The 24,562-nt window shown below is 39.2% G+C and overlaps 1 protein-coding gene across 3 annotated transcripts in view; it reads right to left on the reverse strand.

The window, feature by feature from the left end:
• The window catches only part of samd4a (sterile alpha motif domain containing 4A), a 152,375-nt gene that overhangs the window by 28,134 nt on the left and 99,679 nt on the right, over window positions 1-24,562 (reverse strand). For all 3 annotated transcript variants that reach the window (XM_069916947.1, XM_069916946.1, XM_069916948.1), the window contains exons 8-9: window positions 16,618-16,703; window positions 1,490-1,608 (exon numbers count right to left, since the gene is read on the reverse strand). In XM_069916947.1, the coding sequence (XP_069773048.1) occupies window positions 1,490-1,608; window positions 16,618-16,703 (205 nt within the window). The remainder of the gene's footprint in view (window positions 1-1,489; window positions 1,609-16,617; window positions 16,704-24,562) is intronic.

A 24,562-nucleotide genomic window follows, 5' to 3' on the forward strand; every position in this document is an offset into this window, starting at 1 on the left:
CTCTGGTCTTAGACACCTCTGCCAAGAGGAATGTTTCTTCATCTCTACCCTATCAATCATCCTTAGTCTCATCTCACTCAGACAAAGCAATAATGATGTCTGTAACAGTGGCTCTGATGAACTCAAACTGGGCAACCGTGAAAGTTACTGGTGAGTAAGGCCTCCTCTTTCTACCATTATGAATTATTGAGAGTAGACCGATTTAGTGATAATTAAACGAATTGGATTTGCATTGTTTTTTGCGAGTAGATCACTGCTGCGCAATTTACACCTTGTCAAATATTGATGTTGCATTGGAACAGCATGACCAGAGGTGCAGCTAGTCCTGGATTCACTGCAAATGTAGTCTAGTTTTGCAGTATATAGTATTTTCAGTCAGTCTCTGATATCACCTGGTGTAAATCAAATTGGTTGAAATCTTGGTGTTGTGATGGTGGAGAACTCGGAGGAAGCTAACATAACATCCTGATGCCCCTACTGTGGATCATCGCCTTGGCCATCCTCCCACCGAAGCTTTCAACACCCTGACTGCGGACCCTCGTCCCATTTGCCCGCTCACCCAAGCTCCCAACACCCTGACCACAGACTCTCTTCTCGGCCGGAGCAATGCATCGGGGTCCCAATGCCCCAAATGCAGACTCACCACCCGGTCCTGGCCACCAGAGCTCCTAATACCTTGAACAATGTAGATACCTACCACGGTCAAATGTATGACCCGTGTAAAAGTTGACCATCCCCCAAATTTGAACCCAAAAAATTGGACAATTACTGTACACTAGTACATACGGTTCTTTTTCCTTAGTATATTTGTAAATTTTTTTTGTTTGGTCTTTGAAACTCATACAATTCTTCTTGGAGCCTACTCCTCATGCTAGCTATTTTCCCCTCTATCTGAATAGTCAGGGTATCAAAGATTATGAGTGAAGCTGAGCGGGAGGATGGATCAGCTCATGATGGAATGGCAGAACGGTCTTGACAGAACGAATACCCTCTTCTGCTCCTATATCTTAAGGGCATTTATAACTAGATGTTGCCAGACTGCAGAGATTTAAACTAATCCAATAATTTGGGGTCACTGAGTTTCATCTATTGTAAACCAGCAGTGGTTTATTATTAAACCAAAATGTTTATTAAATTAGAATTGATCTCATGGCTTGAATATAATAGTAGAGTGGGGATTCGCAAGGTAACAAGGTTCTATATTGTGGTGAATTTAGTGTTTACACAATTTCTTTTTGTAGAAATCATATGAACAGATATTACGGAAAAGCACTCAGAATTAGCAAGCAACTGGATGTTATTTGACTGATATTTTTAAAGTCGAAGTTTAAATGATCTGCATAAATTGCGAAACTAATAAAATACAAATGTGATTTTTTTTAAACTTGCCCCTTGATGTAATGAAATAAAAACACATGTATCAGAAATGTTAAAAATTGAAAATAATTCAGAAGAGTACAGAATTGAAAAGGTAAACATTAAAACACACTTTCTTTGCTGTCTATAGCCTGGCATTTCCAAGAGAGATTTCCGGGGGAAAGATCTAAAGAGCTTCTGAACCTGCTGTTTCCAGGACAATAATCTTTTCTTCTGTGTTTCGGTAAAAGCCTTTGAGAAAAGCAAATAATTTTAATTAAAACTGTAAAATGTCATTGCACCATATTTACAATTTAAAATTAGTATTTTCACTTGGTCATCATGCATTAATTAAACATAATTTAATAATAACAGGATTTTTTCATTAAAAGGGTTTAATATATTTCACACTGATTAGTATTAAAATATTTGAATTTCCTTTTCCCCAGTGAGCATATTCCACAAGGTATCAGTGTTGTTCTGGACATTTTTGTATTTTTATGGATTTCTTGAATAAATATGACAGGTGTATAATAAACGTGAAACACAAAAGTCTGCAGATGCTGTGATTGTCGTTTTTTAAAAAAATCACAGAAATGCTGTGGAAAATCAGGTCTTGCTGCGTCCAAAGAAGGTTAACATTGTATACGTTTACCTCCTATGGACATTGCAAGATCTGCTGAGTTCCTCCAGTATTTCTGTGTTTTTACAGGTATAATAAATGTACACTTCAACGATTTACAGCACCAAAAATACATTCACAAAATATACATCATTAAAAGAAATTTAATTTCTATACATTGGGTGCAATTATAAACTGAATAATCAAAAGGTATCTCATGAACAATCTTCATTATCTTTTTCATAACGAAGTTGCAAAACCCTTTGTGACAAGAAATTACAGGAATTATAAAGACATAAAATACTAGTAAACCTGGTTCGGCAAAATTAGCTGATAGAGTAATAGTGACAGGATGCTCTTTTCAAAAAAGTTCCAACAAATATTATGTCTATTTGACAGGGTTTGAAGTACAATTATGTAATTGAATAGTTACACAAAGCAATGTGTTAAGCATCAAGGTGCATACTGGATATTGAAGGATTTTTTAAGCTGAATCTGAAAACTTTACAACGATTTTTAATTTAATTATTGATCTTTTTTTAAAATTTAGACGAGCAGCATGGTACAGGCCCTTGTGGCCCATGAACCCTTGCTGCTAAACCCCCCCCACCATTAAGGTAAAACCCTGGAATGTTATGAAGTGTGGAGGAAACCAGAGTGCAGAGGAAACCCACACAGATATGGGGAACATGTACAAACTCCTTACAGACAGCACTGGATTCGAACCAGTCATTGGAGCATTTCAGCTAAACAAGCCAGATTTCAAACAAATCTCAAAGGCAAGTGAATCTTTTATAGTTTTATAGTTTTGAGCATAAACAAAAAATGTTCATGGAATTATATATGCATATATTGCAAAAGATAGAGTCTCATGAAGAAAATAGGTAATTGCTTATTAATTACAGTACGACTCCGATTATCCGAAATTGTCAGGACTGGGCCTATGTCAGATAAATGTTTTTTTCAGATAACTGGTCATTTTTAAAAAACAGCCCAGTAGCAACAGCAAAACACTTGTATCTTAAACAACAACCAACAACAAGGGAAGGCTTTTTAAGCATTAAAATAATGTTTGATTCTCACCAAAAATTAAAAGTTGTCTGCCACTGATCACCGACATGAACCCAACGCAACCGCCAATTACTGAGACCTCCAAACCGCCACCGCCAATTCCCCCAACATGTCCTCACCGCTGCCACTAATCCCTGGTGAGGCTTCCCAGGCCAGTAGAACACTCACTGGCGAGTCTGCAGGTTCGTCTTCCTGGTCACTGGAACTCCCGACGCTGAATCCTCCCCTAGGCCTACCTCACATACACACCAGGGAGTCCAGTGTGCAGGTGTGGTAGTAGGCCAAGGGGAGGGTTTGGAGTCGGCGTCCGGTGTGCCGAGGGAGGGAGGGAAGACCACTGAGCCCGAGGTCCCGCTCCTACCTGGTAGGCCGCTTTCCTTGATGACGCCAGGACAAGGGATTCTTCCCACTGCTTGCAGTTGGGAGACTGTGGCATGCAGTTTGAAAGGGAGAGTTGGAGAGAAAAGTCAATTGGGGAAGATAAAAAAGAAATAGAAAGAGAGGGGGGGAGGGAGTTCTAATTTCATGTCGAGTGCATTTTTTTCAACCTATGAGGTCAGTTGGGCTCTGAAAAAAATTCAGATAAATGAGGATTTCTAATTTTTTGGATATCCTCATTTATCTGACCTTTTTTTTTTAATTTGGATAAATGAGGATTTCTGTGAATCTGATTTTGGATAATTGGAGTTTTACTGTAGCTACTATTTTTATATTAATAAGTATTTACCCATTCAAAAATTGGCGAAAAACCTGAATTTCTTAAATAAATGTTGGAACTTTCAAGATTATTTTTGTCAAGTAATAAAAAAATGAAACATTACATTAAATTTCCTTTAGTCAACCGAAAAGCAAAGATTCACTATCAGCAAAAAAATTGTCCAGCGCCCTTTACAGCCACAGAAAATGAAGCAAAAGAGAGTCCCCCAGAATCATTGAATGTCCATGGCTTTCCCTCCAGCACTCCTGCAGCCTCTGCAACCACACAGCCTTCAGTCCAAAACATGCTATTCTATGTGTTACTTGTGAGGCTTCTGAAATAACTTAGAGATGCAAGATTCAAATAAAAAGGGAGACTTTACTTATTGATGCCTTCCACCATCTCAGGAAACTGTTCACACACTCATATACATATGCCCCACAGTGCTGCATCACAGTTACTACAGAGAGAAGGGTGTATTCTTATGTCGTTACAAAATAGTTCACATTATCCTGAATATATAACATATGGCCCTTCTCTTGTTGGGACAATCTACATCAGGGGTAGCCAACCTTTTAATTTTACATTTTGAATTTAGACATCTTCTTTGGCTTGGCTTCGCGGATGAAGATTTATGGAGGGGTAATGTCCACGTCAGCTGCAGGCTCGTTTGTGGCTGACAAGTCCGATGCGGGACAGGCTGACACGGTTGCAGCGGTTGCAAGGGAAAATTGGTTGGTTGGGGTTGGGTGTTGGGTTTTTCCTCCTTTGTCTTTTGTCAGTGAGGTGGGCTCTGCAGTCTTCTTCAAAGCAGGTTGCTGCCCGCCGAATTGTGAGGCGCCAAGATGCACGGTTTGAGGCGATATCAGCCCACTGGCGTTGGTCAATGTGGCAGGCACCAAGAGATTTCTTTAGGCAGTCTTTGTACCTCTTCTTTGGTGCACCTCTGTCTCGGTGGCCAGTGGAGAGCTCGCCATATAACACGATCTTGGGAAGGCGATAGTCCTCCATTCTGGAGACGTGACCTACCCACCGCAGTTGGATCTTCAGCAGTGTGGATTCGATGCTGTTGGCCTCTGCCATCTCGAGTACTTCGATGTTGGAGATGAAGTCGTTCCAATGAATATTGAGGATGGAGCGGAGACAACGCTGGTGGAAGCGTTCTAGGAGCCGTAGGTGATGTCGGTAGAGGACCCATGATTCGGAGCCGAACAGGAGTGTGGGTATGACAATGGCTCTGTATACGCTAATCTTTGTGAGGTTTTTCAGTTGGTTGTTTTTCCAGACTCTTTTGTGTAGTTTTCCAAAGGCGCTATTTGCCTTGGCGAGTCTGTTGTCTATCTCGTTGTCGATCCTTGCATCCGATGAAATGGTGCAGCCGAGATAGGCAAACTGGTTGACCGTTTTGAGTTTTGTGTGCCCGATGGAGATGTGGGGGGGGGCTGGTAGTCATGGTGGGGAGCTGGCTGATGGAGGACCTCAGTTTTCTTCAGGCTGACTTCCAGGCCAAACATTTTGGCAGTTTCCGCAAAACAGGACATCAAGCGCTGAAGAGCTGGCTCTGAATGGGCAACTAAAGCGGCATCGTCTGCAAAGAGTAGTTTACGGACAAGTTGCTCTTGTGTCTTGGTGTGAGCTTGCAGGCGCCTCAGATTGAAGAAGCTGCCATCTGTGCGGTACCGGATGTAAACAGCGTCTTCATTGTTGAGGTCTTTCATGGCTTGTTTCAGCATCATGGATATCCATGTTGGGGGGCATCCGAAGCGCTCTAGTATTTGCCAAAGCCCTTTCCTGCTCACGGTGTCGAAGGCTTTAGTGAGGTCAACAAAGGTGATGTAGAGTTCTTTGTTTTGTTCTCTGCACTTTTCTTGGAGCTGTCTGAGGACATACAGCACAGTAACAGGCTATTTCGGCCTATGTGTCCGTGGGGCTCAATTAACCTACACTTCGGGTGCATACACGCAGCCTGAAATGGCTTGTTACCATGCTGCATGTCTAAATTAAAGATTAAAAATTAAAAGGTTGGCTACCCCTGATCTACATACTGCTTTCAAGAAACCATCCAATATGCTCTTAACAAATTCTGCCCCTTCTAATTCTTTGGCATTCAGGACGTCCCAGTCAATATTGAGGAAATTAACGTCTTCCACAGAGTCGGCGCCAAGGGGGGGAATCCACAGACACTACACCCAAAATGAGGTGCTGTGTCCCCCTCTAAAGACATGGCCATCCCTGGCTGTCAGACCCACTCCACTCCCTCCCGCATCAGCAGCATCTAGCTTGACGCACGCTAGCAATTCTCCACCTGCCCCCAGCCGTGTCACTAATGTGCATCAAATGTCAGTAGCATCAAGTGACACGATGCAATTAAAAGAGCACCCTCGTGTCCAACATCAAAGGGATGGATGGCATTAACAACGGGTAGGTCCCTGCTAGCACCCCCCCCCAAACGAGCCCCCCTCTAACTTGCTAATGTCCCCCTGTAACATATGTACTGGTGTCGACCCAGGTCTTCCACAATGACAATCCTGTTGTTTTCACATATGTTGCCTACATATCTGTTCTTCTATCTCTCAGTAGCTATTGGGAGGGCCACAGCAAAAACCGATCACAGAGATTGTACCTTGCTTGTTTTTTTAAATCTACCTATATTGCCTCAGTGGATGAACCCTCCATTACATCCTCACTGAATGCAGCAATGACACTCTACCTGATTGGTCATACAGCCCCTCCAGCTATTTTTAAAACCTCCCTCTCAATTCCATCCAAAAGAATAGAACTCAGGAACACTGGGCTCCCAATTCTGTCCTTCTTGCAGTCAAGTCTCAGAAATAGCTACATCATTATTCCTAGTACTTATCCAGCCTCTGTCCATCCACCTTAACAATAACTTTTTATATTAAAATAAACACAGAATAGCCAAGTCTCACTGTGTTCATTTGCCTGTATCTTCCTGTACTTCCTTACAGAATTACTTGCCATGACATCTGCCATTCTCTCAACCCCTTCAGTTGCTGCTATGATGCTCTGGTCCCACCCCACTGCCACTTGAATGGCACTGGTGAACCTCCTTGCAAACATATTGATCCCCCTCTAGGACAGCCCAGGCCGTGCCCTCTTCACTCTCCTACCATTGGGGAAAAAGGTACAGGAGCATAAAGACGAGCACTCAACGGCACAAGGACAGCTTCTTCCATGCTGCCAGCAGATTCCTGAATAATCAATGAAGCAAAGACACTGCCTTACTTTTCGTGCACTAGTATTTTAATTTTTTTATAGTAATGTTCTAAGATAGTTATAATATGAATGTTGGTACTATGATGCTGTCGCAAAACACTGAATTTCATGACTTGCTCATAACAATTGTTACGAACTAACAAAATCATATTCGTACTAACAAAGGAACAGCAAAGGAAGCTTCACCAGACAATGGTAAATTCAAAATGTTTTTGTTAAACTATTAATAACATAACATCTCTTACTTTAGATCTAAACTTAACTCTAAATTTAACCCCACTATGTGAAAACGTAAGTTTATGTGTGTTAAAGTCCAAAAGCATTACAATTTAAGCTTGATTCTGAAAAAGTCAATTTTAAAGTCCAGTTTCAAACATCTTGTTGACTTCAGGATCCTTTTAAATTTCAGTTCAGAAATAATTATGAAGTATTTTAAACATTATATTTTCAGTTCTGTTTAAATTCACAAGTCTCTTGATGAGCTGTCTTTCAGAGAGAGATTCTTCAAACAGGGGTATCATCTTCTGGGCACATGAGGCTGCCTCTCTTTTCTTAAAGGAGCAGTCAGAGTGACCATTTTCTTTTAAAATACCATTGGGTGTTCCTTCTGTTAATAAAGAGAGCACAGATTCTTTTCAAAGGATTTGGAAACTACTTTTAAATAAGTGGTCTTATTTATTTAAAAGCCACTTATGTTGTGTATCTCTGAAAGGTCGAAATTTTAAATTATAATCTATCATGCGTTTTTGATAGATTTCAAATTCTTAAACAACACAATACAAACAACTTCAGCAAGATCAGTATCTTCACTTTGTCTTTCTATCAATTTTACTTTGGATAGTGACAATTCCTTTTTTGCCACTGTTCATTGTCACAGACTTCCAACCTTTTGTACTTCACTGTTTTCACTGACAAACTTTCTCTCCATCACCCTTGTCACTGCACACACTGGGCATATATCTGAATCTATCTCTATTTCATCTACTAATTTCACTGCAGGGACACTTAATCCTCTGGCAAATCATTCCCAATGAAATACCATCCTCTGGTAAACTTGATCTTACCCCCTTTTTAACAATTTCCTTATTTTCAAGTTTAAAATCTGAATTCTGATCTATCGGAGAAACATTTAAAATGGCTGACTCATCACAATTTGTTTGTTTCTGTACCTGACAGCCTGTTTGTTTTATCTCTCAGTTTGTCACTTGTTGTTTCTGCTGCTGTATCTCATTGAAATGACCCTGTCCAGCATTTTTTTCACTGGCAAAGTTTTTAAATATAGCTTTTAAATCAGTTTGCTCAACACTTTCACTGGCAACAATTCCCCATTCAGTCTCAGTATTGGATACTTTACTGCAGGGACAACCTTACCTCCTGACGCAAAAGGTTTGAATTCCTTCCTAATTTTACCAACAATTTAATTAGCTACAAACTAACTTCATCTTGCATCATCGAATCCAGGTGTTCTGAACATCAACATTTAATAATATTCTCTTTTTTCTATTCTTCCCACTAAAGTGAAAAGTGTTATATTTCACAGAGTTATCCTGGATCCACGATCAGAAAGCTCAAAAAGCATACACTTGATTCCTTCCTCTCAGAATTTAATAAAACTGTCAATGGCTGAGGTCCCTACAATGGTCTCTGTGCCTCTAAGCATGATCACCTTCTGATAAAAGCTATGCAAACTCAGTTCAAGCATGTCACATTTCTTTACATGTTTTGTTATTTGCTCATTAATAGATTCCAGTATTTTGCCAAGATCTGAAGTTCAACTAAGTAGCTTTTTTCTCTCTTCCATCTTTCCTGAATAGCGATACAAGATCACATTTTATTTGGTAAGCCCACTTTATTTAGAAAACACACAGGTTGAAAACATTTCATAATAAATCCTTTTCACAGCGAAACCATCCTCAGCTTGTGGTCAGGCAGCAGGCACCATCAAGTAGGAACCATAAACAAAGTTAATGGTTTGAAAGAAGAAAAGAACAGTGGTTGTTATTTTAGGAAGAAAGGCCAGATGGGACATTAACAAGTCATATAATTATGAGTCATGTTTTTGGGAAATTGAAACAGAAAAGATTTCAGTATTGAGAGACAGAAATTAAGTGATGTGTGAAATGGACACTTCTGCTGCTTCTCTTCTACTTCATAATTACTACTGAACATCAGTTTAAAGGCTCTGGGTTCTGAACAGGATTTCTAAGATTGAACTTTGAATTGACTTTCCAGAATTGTAACTAAGCTGTAATGGTTTAGAAACATAGAAAAAACATAGAAGATAGGAGCAGGTCATTCGACCCTTCGAACCTGCTCCGCCATTCAACGAGATCATGGCTTATCTTAAAGTTCAGTACCCTGTCCCCGCCTTCTCTCCGTAACCTTTAATACCCTTATACTGAAGAAATAGATCGAATTCCCTCTTAAATATATTTAATGAACCTGCCTCTACTGCCCTCTGTGGCAATGAATTCCACAGATTCACCACCCTCTGGGTCAAGAAATTCCTCCTCATCTCGGTCCTAAATGGTTTGCCTATTATCCTCAAACCATGGCCCCGGGTTCTGGATTTTCCCATCATTGGAAACATCCCACCTGCATCCATTCTGTCCAGTCCTGCCAGAATTTTAAAGGTCTCTATGAGATCCCCTCTCAATCTTCTAAACTCTAGGGAGTACAATCCAATTTGCGCAATTTTTCCTCATAAGTCATTCCTGCCATTCCAGGTATTAGCCTGGTGAATCGCCTCTGCACTCCCTCCATTGCAAGAACATCCTTCCTTAGATAAGGTGACCAAAACTGCACACAATACTCCAGGTGGGGTCTCATCAAGGCCCTGTACAGCTGCAGTAAGGTATCCTTGTTCCTATACTCAAACCCTCTTGATATGAAGGCCAACATACCATTTGCCTTTTTAACCGCCTGCTGTACCTGCATGCTCGCCTTCAGAGACTGGTGTACAAGTACCCCTAGGTCTCTCTGCACTTCCCCATCTCTTAATCTATTGCCATTCAAATAGTAATCTGCCCTCCGGTTTGTATTACCAAAGTGGATAACCTCACATTGATCCACATTGTAGTGCATTTGCCATGTATCTGCCCAGTCCCTCAATTTATCCAAATCACACTGGAGCTTCTTGACCCCCTCTTCCGTGCACACAACCCCTCCTAGCTTAGTGTCATCTGCAAATTTCGAGATATTCCATCCAATCCCCTCATCCAGATCATTAATGTAAATTGTGAACAGCTGGGGTCCCAGGACAGATCCCTGTGGCACCCCACTGGTCACCGCCTGCCACTCAGAAAACGAGCCATTTATCCCAACTCTCTGTCTTCTACCTGCCAGCCAGTTCTCAATCCACATCAATACTTTGCCCCCAATCCCATGAGCCTTGATTTTGGAAGCCAGTCGTTTATGCGGGACCTTATCGAAGGAATTTTGGAAGTCCAGGTATACCACATCCACTGGCTCTCCCCCATCTATTTCACCTGTCACCATCTCAAAGAATTCCAATCAAACACGATTTACCTTTTGTAAATCCATGTTGACTCTGTCCGATCCCTTCTCTGCTAGTCATATGCTCCGCTATTACATGCTTAATAATGGATTCCATCATTTTGCCCACTACTGATGTAAGGCTCACCGGCCTATAATTCCCCGCTTTTTCTCTACCCCCCCTTTTTAAATAGTGGGGTAACATTAGCTACCCTCCAATCCATGGGTTCTGATCCTGAGTCTATCGAGTTCTGGAAAATAATTCTTAAAGCATCTGCTATCTGAAAGGCCACTTCCTTAAGAACCGTAGGATGTAGATTATCAGGCCCTTGGGATTTATCTGCCTTCAATCCCTTCAATTTCCCTAAGACCATGTCCTTAGAGATACTGATTTCTTTCAGTTCCTCCCTTGCATTAGTTTCTATGTTTCCCAACATCCTTGGGAGGTTATTTGTATCCTCTCTTGTAAAAACAGAACTAAAGTAAGAATTTAATTGGTCTGCCATTTCCTTATTTCCCATTATATATTCCCCTGATTCCGACTGCAAAGGACCTACTCTGGATTATATATTCCCCTGATTCCGACTGCAAAGGACCTACTCTGGATTATATATTCCCCTGATTCAAACTGCAAAGGACCTACTCTGGATAAAATATACACACACATTTGCGCATGATTAGGGTTAAGTTCAGATTTAAGTAATATAAAAAATATTGTTTTAAAAATAACATTGTCTTGGTGAATTTCTATTGTTGCTGGTCTATGATGTAACAAATTGGGGATTCGTCCAGGATCCAAACAAAATTGGAGCTTATTTATTGATTGATTTTCAATTTTAATTGGTTAAATTCCTTTTTGAAAGGTTTGTGTATGTGAAAAAACAGCAGCAATGGATACGGATGAGTTTTTGGGATCACAATCCTCAGAGGGCAAAAGGGAGTGAGTTGATAGCTATCGCCCAAAAGTTGGAACTTGCAGAGGTAAAACTGTCGATGAAAAAGGCAGAGATTTAGAGAGTTATACTTGAACACTATATAGCAATGGAGAAGTTTGGAGAGGAGGAGTTAGAACAGTTTCCTGAGAGTAATTCCCTTGAGCAGCGGATAAAGTTGCAACAGATTGAGCAAGAAAGACGCAGGTTTCAAAGGGAGGAAGCAGAGAAGAAAAGGCAGTTTGAGCTATGTGTATTTGAGTTAGAGGTAGAAAACGTCGATTGAAGCAAGCAGAGAAGAAAAGGCAGTTCAAGCTCAAGTTAGAAAAACGTAGATTGGACGAAGCAGGGAAGCAAAGGTGGTTTAAAAAGAGAAGGTGAAAAGCAGAATTCCACCTTCTGGTACTAGTGAGAGGTTTATGAGCAGTAGGGACACTAGGTTAGTTCCTCCATTTAATGAGGTTGACATTGATAAATACTTCCAGCATTTTGCGAAAGACCACTGGACCTTCATGTTACAACGTGTGATAGAGAAATCCCAGCAGATTTACTCTGCCCTTACAATCCAGCATGCTGCTGTTTATAATATTGAAAAGCAAGCTGTGCTCAAGACTTATGAATTGGTTTTAGAAGCTTACAGACAAAAATTCTGGAATTTGAGAAAATTGATGAACCAGTCTTCCATGGATTTTGCATTTGACAACTGTGTGACCGATGGTGCACATCAAAAGCTATACATGGTGATGACTATAACTGATTGAAATAGCTGGTATAAGTTGGGGAAATTAAGAGGTGCATTCCTAATGATATAAAAGCATATTTAGATGAAAAGGGAGTGGAAACTTGGCAGGAATCTGCTAAATTAGCGGATGAGTTGGCTTTAACTCACAAGGTTAAATTTGTACCAAGTAGAACCTTCCAAAAAGGTAATATGGACTATCCAAGTTAGAAAATAGAGCAGGAAGTAGTGCTAGGGCTAAAGAAGAAGGGAGGCAAGAAAGGGAAAAACCTTCAAGTCACCTTTGCCACAAATGTAAGAAATCTGATCACGTGATAGCAAATTGTTCCATGCTGAGGAAAAAGGTAGAAATAGAGGCAGTGCCAGATGCATGTATTCAAAGAGATGAAACACATAGTTAGAGCATCTGATCAGAGACGTAAAACACAGAGTTGCCATGTCAATATGTTAAAATCCTATTTTCAGAACTTGCCTTTTAGCAAGGAACAGCCTTCACCAGAGGTATTGGTTGTTGATAAAACTGAGGAGTTTAGGGATCATGAGACAGTACAAGCTGATTCCTGTGAGTGTCACTTCAAACAAAACATTGTCCCCAATTCTTCTGTCGAATTCCAGTATTTCGAAGAATTTAGATGATAAGTTGGCTCAACTTCAGCACCGGGAAAGGAACAAATGGAACAGCTACTTTTAACATTTTGGAACCTGTTTCCAGATGTGCCTGAGATGCCAAACCAAATTGAATGAATGTTGAAAAGTGTAAACTGGTAGATTGAGAGATGATATTATTAGATAAAGAAAGATATTATTAGACATTCAAGCTCAGATTGGAGTTTACCTTGTGTCCTGGTGCCTAAATCAGATGGGACGGTTAGATTTTGCACTGATTATAGAAAAGTTAATGCAGTAACAAAGATAGACTCTTATCCTAACCCTAAGGTGGATGATTGTGTGGATAAGGTTGGAAAGGCTAAGTTTCTTACAAAGATGGACTTATTAAAAGGTCACTGTGTGTTCCCTTAACAGATAGGGGTGGGGACATTTCTCCATTTGCAACTTCATCAGGGTTATATAATGTTTTACCATTTGGAATGAGAAATGCTCCAGGAACATTCCAAAGAATGATTAATTCTGTGATTCAAGGTTTAGAGCACACAGATGCTTATATTGATGATTTGGCTACAGGGAATGACACTTGGGAACCACATATCTCTGAGTTAGAAGAATTATGTGACAAACTTTTAAAACCAAACCTTACTGTTAATTCAGCTAAAAGTGAATTTGGCCATGCTATTGTGACTTCTCTTGGTTATGTTGTTGGTCAAGGTTAGTTGGCGCCTGCTCAGGCGAGAGTTCAGACGATTTCTGAGTTTCCCTTCCCCACGGGTAAGAAAGCTGTTAGGAGGCTTTTGGGAATGGTAGGGTATTATAGAAAGTTCTGTAAAAATTTTGCTGATATCGCTCTTCCTTTAACTAACCTTCTGAAGAAGGGTGAAAAGTTTGTTTGGTCAAAATTTTGTCAGGAAATTGAAAGCCACTTTACATCACAAGCCTGTGCTTAAGTCACCTGACTTTGAGAGGCCATTTTCTTTAGCAGTTGACGCTGGTGATGAAGTTGTGAGAGCTGTTCTATTACAAAAGAATGATGGTGATGATATTGACCATCCAGTGGCTTACATATCCAAGAAAGTCAATGAACATCAAAAGAAATATACTACCATAGAGTACAATACAGTATAGTCCCTTGTACTGGCTTTGAGCATTTTGACATTTACATCTGCAATGTTTGAAACATTATTGAAAAATATTTCATTTGTCTGTCTTATATCATGTATGAATGTAATATTTAAAAATCTAGGATGCAGTTAAAATTTTGGCTCTTAAAAGCTCAAAAATTCTTTTGTTGGGGGGAGGTGTTATAAGCTCACATTTTATTTAGTGACCACACTTTATTTAGTAAACACACAGGCTGAAAACATTTCATAACAAAACCTTTTCACAGCAAAATCATCCAGAGTTTGTGGTCAGACAGAAGGCACCATCAAGAAGGAACCATAAACAAAGTTAATGGTTTGAAAGACCGAAAGAACAATGGTTATTTCAGGAATAAGGATCAGATGGGACATTTACAAGTCATATGATTATGAGTCATATTTTTGGGAAATTGAAACAGAAATGATTTCAGTATTGATCAAGCAAGTCATATGACAGAGAGTCTTGAAGAAGCAAAATGATTAATAAGTAACCAGAGATCTGCAAGAGACAGAAATGAAGTAACTTTGTGTGAAATGGACACTTCTGCTGTCTCTCTTTGTCAGAAGAAACATTGAACCACTGTGACCCTTGTAATTGTCATTTTTGATTGACCCATGTCTGGGTAAAAGAAGCAGGATAATTGCTTAATTTGATAGTGATTATTCTGATGGTCATTCGTCTGACCCTTGCCTGGGTCTTTGGAAACATGGTGGAAGTCACACATTTTGTTTCCCCTATGCAAGGAAGAGGGGAGTTGTGACAATCATTTATATTAAAGAAAATTTTTCTGGAAGCAGCTCGACAAGGATTCATAAATTTTGAGGAATTTGATCACTCTGTGTCTCATCTACTTCATAATTATTTCTGATCATCAATTTAAAGGTTCTGGGTTTCAACACAGGATTTCTAAGATTGAACTTTGAATTTTTTAGAATTGTGCCTAAGCTATAATGGTTTAGGTAATCCACATACATAGGTAATCCACATACATACATACAAACATAGCTATGCTTGTGCATAATTGGGGTTAAATTTAGATTTAAGTAAGATATTATATTATTAATAATTATTAATAAAAATATTGTTTTTTAAAATAACATTGTCTTGGTGAATTTCTATTGTTGCTGGTCTATGATGTAACATATTTGCAGTTTTCCAGAAAGGTTTCCAAGATTCAACAACCAATGAATCAAACCATCTATTTTAAAATCAATTAGCCATCAGGTCCAGGGATTTGTCATCTTATTTTCCTGTACCTGCCACCCACACAACCCACCCCCCCGTCCCCCCGCCCTCCAGTGATGCTAATTAAATTCCCCTCTGTTTTAAGCCTTTGTAATAAGATTAAGAAAAAATCAAAGATATAAAATGCTTGTGATATTGGTCTTCACAGCAAAAGACAAAGATAACCAATCGTAGTAGGTGGCAGACTCGTAACAGTCATCTATTATTGCCTTTTGCTGTGAAGATAGGTATTACACGCATTTTATGTCTTTGCTTTGTTCTTCAAATTCCCCTGATCTTAATTTGAGAAATATTTAAATCAATACTTTTCATCATAATCTATTTTAATGGTTTTAACTAGTTTACATTCATATCATTTACCCCTTTGATCAATTTTCTCATCATTCTTCAAGAAATTCTAAAATTCTCAGCCCCATTGGTTCTTTTTCCATCTTCACAAACCTTCCCTTGCAATCAAATTGCAGCCTCTTATTAAGTCATTTTTTTCCATAGTTTATCAATGATACATACATTGAGAATTATCATTAACAATATTATATTTCAGTGTCTACCAATGCTTATTCACTATTATACCTTTTAATTTAATCTGAAGCCATAAAACCAATGTAACTAATAAATAACTTTATTATATAGTTGACCCCTCAGCACAGGTATACAAAATACATTAATTACAAACAATTTAACTCAACCTTGCTTGCATCTTTGGAATACAGAAAAATATTTACTCACACAACTGGTTGATATGAAAAGGACTTATTTGAATGCAAATAATTATGCAACATTTTTAAGTATAACTAAAATTTGGAGTTTAGTTATCTTCAGAATCAAAAGTGAACACCATTATGACATACATAAACTGAAAACTAATCGTCTGTCCAAACTTTGCATCATCTATTCTGCACGGTGCATCTATTGATTGTGTATTTCTTAATCTTGATATTCAATCTCCTTGTCACTTTTTGCAAACCAAATTAATTGTTGAACTATTGAGCAGAGACAGTAGTTTGTTATAGATTCCCTTGGCCAAGCTGCATTATGTACGAATTGACTATTTTCGTGATGTCAATTCGATTCAGGCCTCTGAACTGAACTTTTGAGAATAGAGTGGAAGAATCCATAGAATCAGAAATTCTTCGGATAAGAGCCCCATGGCCTATTCCTAATGTCAATGTCCTGGATGTAAAGATAAGCTTGAACTGCTTACAAGCTATAAAAGTAACTGGGCAATCTTTCCAGAAACAAATGATAGAAAATGTACTAACTCTGTGTTGTTCTTGACTTGTAATTCACTTTTCATTTCCAGTCTTTTACACAAATGACAGTAAATGGGAAAGATAAAACTTGCTCCCAAAATTATTTCATATTAAATAGCAAGAAGTGGATGGGCAGACATATTTAAACTTGTGAAGCTTCAAATTGTAGGTTTTACTGAATAGGTTATCGCATTTTTAAATTTTGTATTTATTCTCACCTCATGAACCACACATTTGTCAATGAGTTGCAGGTAGGAACTTATGTTCTCTTCATCTGATCTGGATACAAGAAGTTGCGTACAAACTGTAAAACAGGACAAACATGACAAGGAACTGCACCTGGACCAATAAAAGAAATGCAAATGCACCCTGCATGTCTGAAAACTATACAAAACAAAACTTTATTCTTAAGTTCGACAATCCAATACTCTTGATAAACTTTCCCAGATCACAGAACACAATTGCACAAATTGAAAGGGCTTTATACAATCTTTATTTTGACCATGTGGGAGGAGGAAAGGAGATAAAGGTGAAAATAAAGAAATAACAAAAAGTTTAATAAAAATTAAAAAATCAGAATAAGAGGTAATGAGTGCTGTCATAAAAGACTTCAATAAGAAGAAAACAATGGACATGGCAAAAGGGACATCGTCAAACACCGAGGGGGCTGGAGGGATTGGCAAGATTTTGGGGGAGGCAAAAGAGAAATTAATGAGTGGCTTTGGGGGTAAGGGACATAATTCAAGGAATAGGAGGACTGAAGGAGGAGATAGTCAAAGACTCCAGGGCAGGTAGTCAGACAGATAATGCATAACGTAACACACAGAAAAGAGTGGCATTATGCATACAAATATCTATAGTGGGACATGTTCTGTGAAATAAATACTGGTATTAGAATATGCAATGGATGAGGGAAGAAGACTGATTTGTCTTTACAAATTAAAGCTAAATTACAGAAATTTGGAATATATTTTAACATCGCATAAAACAACAAAATTGATAAATGGAAACAAAAAGCACAAGTCAATAATGAGGCAAAATAAAGTCAAGAATACAGCAAGATAAATATGCAATTAGTAATTGCACAAAAGGAGGCCATTAATTGGTTATTTTCATTCAACTTTTTATTTAAAATGAGTCCAATTACCTCTTAAATATAGCATCTTTTCTAAATTTTATTGGATGAAAAAATTTTGCTTTATATATTTATCATTTTTATGGCTCCTTTAATTATTCACTAATATTCTCATCATCCCTCTGAGCTTATAAATTGAGACTTCCTCTCCCTTAATCACCTCTATCCTAAGCCTAGAAGCAGATATTCAAATCTATTATAAATTATTTAAGTAAAAATACAAAAATGCTGAAGGAACTCAGCAAGTCTCCAGCGTCCATAGAGGTTTCAAGCCTGAGTCCTTCTTCAAGGTAGGAGGAGCAGAAAGCACCTGAATAAAAAGGCTGAGAAAGGGAAGAAGACAAAAAGTGATAATTGGATGGATAGAAAGACAGAAGAAGAGGAAGGGAGAGAAATGATCATGGGTGAGTGGGGGAAGCTTGGTGAATGCAGAGGTGGGGGAAAGGAGACAACAGGAAAGAGGTACACAGGAATGGGTGAGAGATATAGAAAGAAAAGAAATAGGGATGGGGAGAAACTATGAGTGGGGATGGGGGAAAACACAAACTGTCATTTGGTTGAAGGGAGTGCCCAGATGGAATACAAAGTGTTGTTCCTCCAACTTGTAGGTGATCTCATTCTGGTAGTGCAGAAGACCAGGGTGGGGAAATGAAATATGTTGTCACTGGGAGATCCTCACTATCATGGTGCACAGAGCAAAGGTGCAGAACGAAGTGATCTCTCAATCTGTGTCCAGTCTATCTGATGTTGAGCAGACCACAACGGGAGCACGGGATGCAGTAGATGACCTCTGCAGATTCACGCAATGTTACTTCATCTGGAAGGACAGTAGGGATCCCAAATGGTAGTGGGAGCACAAGTGGAGAACCTCCTGTGGTCCCAGGGTAGGTGCCAAGGGGTTAATTGATGGGAAGAGAGCATGGAGCCACAAAGAGAGATGTCCCTGTGGAAAGCAGAGAGGGGAGGAGTGGGGATGATGTCTCTAGTAGTGAGATCACATAGTAGTTGGCAGAAATGGTGGAGGATGATATGTTGGATGTAGAGTTTAATGGGGTGGTGGTGAGGACCAGGGGAATCCTGTCCTTGTTTCATATAAAGAGAGAGAGGGCAGATGTGTGGGTAATGGAGGATATGTGATTGAGGGCCGAGTTGATGGTAGTAGAGGACCTCTTAAATGAGGAAGTCCCTGTCCTGGGACCAGATGTGATAAGAGACAAGGAATTCAAGAAAGGAATGGAATCCTTACAGGGGACAGGTTTCAAAGAAGTGTAATCAAAGCAGATGTGGGAATTGGTGGATTTGCAGAAAATGTTCATCGAGAGTTTGTCTCCTGAGATGGAAACAGAAAAATCGAGAAAGGGGAAAGTGTTGCTAGAGATGCAACAAGTGAATTTGAGGTTAGGGTGGAAGTTGACAGCCAAGTGTATAAAGTCAATAAGCTCACCATTGGTGCTTGAGGCAGTACCAAAGTTGTCATCAATAAGCAGAGGAAGAGTTGAGGAGCCTTGCCAGTGTTGACTTGGAGCATGGATTGCTCCACATAGCCAACAAAAAGGCAGGCATACCCCTGACTTGGAGAAAGTGGGATAAGTTAAAGGAAAAATTAGTGAGGACGAGGACAAATTTTGCCAGCTGAAGGAGGGTTGTGGAGGAGGATGACTGGTTGGGTCTATTGTTGAGGAAGAAATGAAGGGCTTTGAGGCCTTCAGTATAGGGAATGTTGATGTACTGTGATGATGATGATGAGGCAATCGAGTTCAGGGAACTGTAAGTTGTTGAAGTGATGGAGGGCAAATGAAATATCGCGGATGTAGGTGGGAAGGTACTGGACCAGAGGGGGAGAAATCTGAGTTGAGGTCTCTGGATACCAGTTTTGTGGGGCTGGAGCATGCTGAAACAATGAGTTTACTGGGACAACTCAGTTTGTGAATCTTGGGTAGGAAGTAGAACTAGGTAGAATGGGATTGAGAAACAATATAGCGGGAGCCAGGCCGTGTGGGGTTGGAGCTGGGAGATGTCCTCAGGACAACGTCTTCCATGACAGATCATCTGAGATGTTCTCCAAATGCTTAAGCACTTCAAATATGTGATCCCAGCACCACACACATCTTCTCCTCTCTACCTTCTGCAGGAACCACTCCCTCTGTAACTCTCTGGTTACTCCTCCCTTCACATCAATCACTCCATTGGTACCTACCCCTGTGACTGCAGGAAGTGCCACACTTGTGCCAACATCTCCTCCTTCCTAATCACCATTAGGGGGCCCCAATCAGCCCTTTCATATCAATCAACACTTTACTTGTGAATCTGTAGGGGTGACCTAATGCATCTGGTGATCCCATTGAGGTCTCCTATACATTGGAGAGCCTGGACATAGACTGGGAGATCGCTTCATTCAGCACCTTGGCTCTGTCTAAGTGGTAACCCATTTCAATACCCCACCATGTTAATCGTGTCGTGCATTGCCAGACTGAGGCCACCTGCAAACTGGAGGACAATACCTCAGAGTTCATTTGTGCATCTTCTAATAATTTTTCATTTTTGGTCTGTTGGACTGTGCTCTTCCCCTGACCTATTTCCCTTCTCCCCAGCCTTTTATTTAGACACCTACCTACTTTTTTTGCATACCTTGAAGAAGGGCTTTGGCCAAAAATGTTGGTTATATATCTTTACCTCCTATGGATGCTACAAGATATGTTGAGTTTCTCTAGCATTTTTGTGTTTGTTCTACAATCACAGCATCTGCAGACTTTCAAATTTCACCACGTAAATTATGTCAAGCAATTTCTCAATAAATCTATGGGGCACACATCTTTTTTAATTGAGTACACAGAACAAAAACAATTTATCCTAGCTTCAATTTCATACTTGCTGTTCAATATTTTTGACAATTCAGATAACCATTTACCTTTTGAGTCCCACTTTTAGAGATATACATTTGCATTTCAAAATTTTAGTTCTTCCACTTCATTGGACATTTTTAACGATCTAAAAAGCATAATTTATATTCTGACAACTCTCATTTTCCATTTTATCCTGACTCTACCACCAATCCTCCACAAAATGTCAAATTCGTATTTATCCACATTCATTACAAAGGATCATGGTCCTATTATTAGCAATGTCAACAAGATCCATATTGCAAGAATGAATAAAAGCCAAATTACTTTTGTAGCAATGTCCAATATACAAATTTCAAAGCACATCAAAACTGAAGACTAATATATATCTCCATTCATTTTATATTACATGTAGTTTCTATATGAGTGCATATCAATGGATTTAATCAAATTGTTGTTTGTACTCATTTTGATTAATTTATGATGAATCAATTGGATTATGTATTTCACAAATTATTATACATTTAATTCAATTTGCATTTTTTTAAAAATTGCCAGGATACCAAAATCTCCAATTCCCAATCTGTATTTCAAGAGCTTGTCCAATATGCTGAGAGGTTCTGTCTCCACCAACCTTTCAGACCCCCATCCAATTGCTTCAAGCACAGAATATATTGTGCCAGACAGTCCACGAAACACTGTCAGCATATAAGCAACAAAAAATTTGAATCTAAATGATATGCTACTAATTGGAAATATAAAACATGATTGGAAAAAGTCAGCAAAAATATATATTGATCAAAAGAATTAAGAAAGTCAATTCTAATGACAATAAGCATACCTTTGAAAATCTTAGAATGAAAGCTGAAATAGAGCAAATGAATAAAATTGCTCACTGGGTTGGTTTTTCATGTTGGCCGCCAATGATGTATAGAACATGCAAAAATGGCATTTAATATGGACCCCTTGGTTAATAATGTTTAAGTACACTAGTTTTCTACAATAAAGATTAATAGATGAAGCAAATGAAATGTTAAAAGCATTGAATAAATGCAAACATTTTGCCTTCAATTCTCTTGAATGGTGGTGCTTAAGAGGTTGAAATTAAAAACTTGTTTTTCAGGACTGTGTAGAGAATAAATTGTACTTAAATTAACAAAAAAGAGAAATGTTGACAGTTCATTTATTGAGAACACTACGTCGTGAAGATTACAACAGGATTTAGGCAGGAAGAGGATGGACATGGACTGGGGAAGTGGGCTAAGGAACGGCAAATAGAATTTACAATGGACAAATGAAAGACATTTCATTTCATCAGGTTAAATCAGGGCAGCACTTGCACAGTAAATGAAAGGGGCCTGGAGAGAGCTGTTGAATAGAGAAGCCTGGGGTGGCAGGTACATAGTTCTATGAAAGTGGCAATGCAGGTAGACAGGAGTGTGAAGGCAGCATTTGGCACACTTGCCTTCATTGATCATGGCATCAAACAGAGCAGCAAGGACTTCATCTTACAACTGGACTTGTTGATGAGTCTTGGGGCAATTGTGTGCAGTTCTGGTCACCCAGCTACAGGAATAGGTCATTAAGTTGGAAAGGGAGCAGACAACATTTACAAGAATGTTATTTGGACGAGTAGGCTTGAGTTATAAAGAGAGGGTGGGTAGGGAGGGAAATTCTTCCTAGGGTGAAGGAGGCTGAAGGGGAGCCTGATAGAGGAATAGAAAACCATGAGTGGCATAGATACGTTAAACAGTCAATATTTATTCCCCAGAACAGAGGAGTAGACAACATTGAGTTAAGGCTAAAGGAAACATTATAAGGGACTTGAGGAGCACCTTTTTCCATGCAAAGGTTGCTGGGTACTTGGAATGAGCTGCTAAAGTGGTAGAGGTGGTACAATTATAATTTTTAAAAGACATTTGAATAAGTACTTAGAAAGGACCAAATGGAGGCAAATGGGACAAACTTAAGTAGAAACTTTGGTGTGCATGGACAAATTGGGGAAAGGGCTCATTTCTGAGCTGTAAAACTCTATGAAACTATACTTTATGGCAAACATAGGTGCATAGAATATTACAGCATCGAAACAGGCCCTTGGGCCCTTCTAGTCTGTGCTGAACTATTTATCTGCCTTGTTCCACTAACGTGTACCCTGTCCATAGCCCTCCATACCCCTCCCATCCATACACTTGACCAAATTCTTCTTATGTTAAAATTGAACCCACATTCATCACTTCAGCTGCAGCTCATTCCACACTTCCACATTCTCTGTGTGAAGAGGTTCCCCCTAAATTTTTCTCTGTTCACCTTTGACCTATGTGCTCTGGTTTGTATTTCACCTAACCTCAGTAAAAAAAGCCTACATTTACTTTGTCTTTGCCCCTCATAATTTTAAATACCTCTATCAAATTCCCCTCATTTTCCTATGCTCCAAGGAAAAAAGTCCTAATCTGTTTAACCTTTCCTGAAGCCTGGGCAACATCCTAGTAAATCTTTTCTGCACTCTTTCTATCTTATTGATATCTTTGCCGCAGTTAGTTGACCAAAACTGCACACAATACTCCAAATATGGCCTCACCAATGTCATGTACAACTTTACCATAACATCCTAACTGCCATACTCAATACTTTGATTTTTAAAGTCCAAAATGCCAAAAGCTCTCTTTATACCCTTTACATCTGTGGTGCCACTTTCAGGGATCTATGTATCTACATTCCCAGATCCCTTTGTTCTTCCACACTTTTCAGTGCCCTGTGATTAATTGTGTTTGTCCTTTCTTGATTTGTCCTTCCAAAATGCAACACATCACACTTGTCTGCATTAAATTCTATCTGCCACTTTTGAGTTCACCTTTCTACCCAGTCCAGATCCCTATGCAAGTTTTGAAAGCCTTCCTTGCTGCGTACAACACCTCCAATCTTTGAGCCACTTATCCAATTTACCACATTATCATCCAGATTGTTGAGAAAGTTAACAAACAACAATGATTCCAGCACCTATCCCTGAGGCACACCACTAGTCAAAGGACTCCAATCTGAAAAGCTATCATATACCACCACTCTCTGGCTTCTCCCGTACAACTAATTTCATATCCAGTTTACTACATCACCATAAATATTGAGTGTCTGAACCTTTCTAACTAACCTAACATGTGGGTCCTTGTCAAAGTCCACATAGACAACATCCACAGCGTTTCCTTCATCAACTTTCCTTTTAACTCCTCAAAAAACTATCTGATTGGTTAAACACGACCTACTGCACAAAAAGCCATTAACTATCCCTAATTGGTTTCAATCCAAATACTTGTATATTGATCTCTTAGAATACCTTCCAATAAATTACCTCATACTGACATCAAGCTCACTGGTCTATAATTTCCAGGGATACTTTTGGAGCTTTTTTAAAAAAAAAACACAGCAGGACACAAGCTACCCTCCAATGCTCTGGAGGAAGAACATTTTAAGTATTTCTGCCAGAGCCCTTAAAAATTCTGCATTAGCCTTCCTCAAGGTCCGAGGGAATATCTTGTCAGGCCCAGGGAATTTATCCACCCTTATTTGCTTTAAGACAGCTAACTCCTCCTCCTCCTCTTTAATCTGCACAGGTTCCATGACCTCATTGCTTGTTTTCCTTACATCCCACGACACTGTGTCAGTTTTCTGAGTAAATACTGATACAAAAAAAAAACCATTTAAGATCACCCCATCTCTTTTAGCTCCATACAATGCTGACCACTCTGATCTTCAAGGCGACTAATTTTGTCCTTCACTATCCTTTTGCTCTTAATATACAGTACCTGTAGAAACCCTTAAAATTTTCCTTCATATTATCTGTCAAAGCAACCTCATGTCTTCTTTTAGCCTTCCTGGTTTCTTTCTCGTTTATTCTTGCATTATTTTTATACTCCTCAAGTACCTAATTTGTTCCATGTTGTTTATATCTGCTTATACACCTCTCTCTTCTTCCAAACCAGATCCACAACTTTCCCTCGAAAACCAAGGTTCCCTATGCCTGTTAACTTTGGCTTTAATCGAGAGGAACATACAAACTCTAAACTCTAAAAATTTCACTTTGAAGGTTTTCCACTTCCCTCGCAATCCTTTCCAGAAAACAACCTATCCCAATCCACACATTCTAGATTCTTTCTCATTTCCTCAAGATTGGCCTTTCTCCAATTGAGAATCTCA

The sequence above is a fragment of the Narcine bancroftii genome, chromosome 2 (assembly GCF_036971445.1).
Source record: "Narcine bancroftii isolate sNarBan1 chromosome 2, sNarBan1.hap1, whole genome shotgun sequence".
NCBI lineage: Eukaryota > Metazoa > Chordata > Chondrichthyes > Torpediniformes > Narcinidae > Narcine > Narcine bancroftii.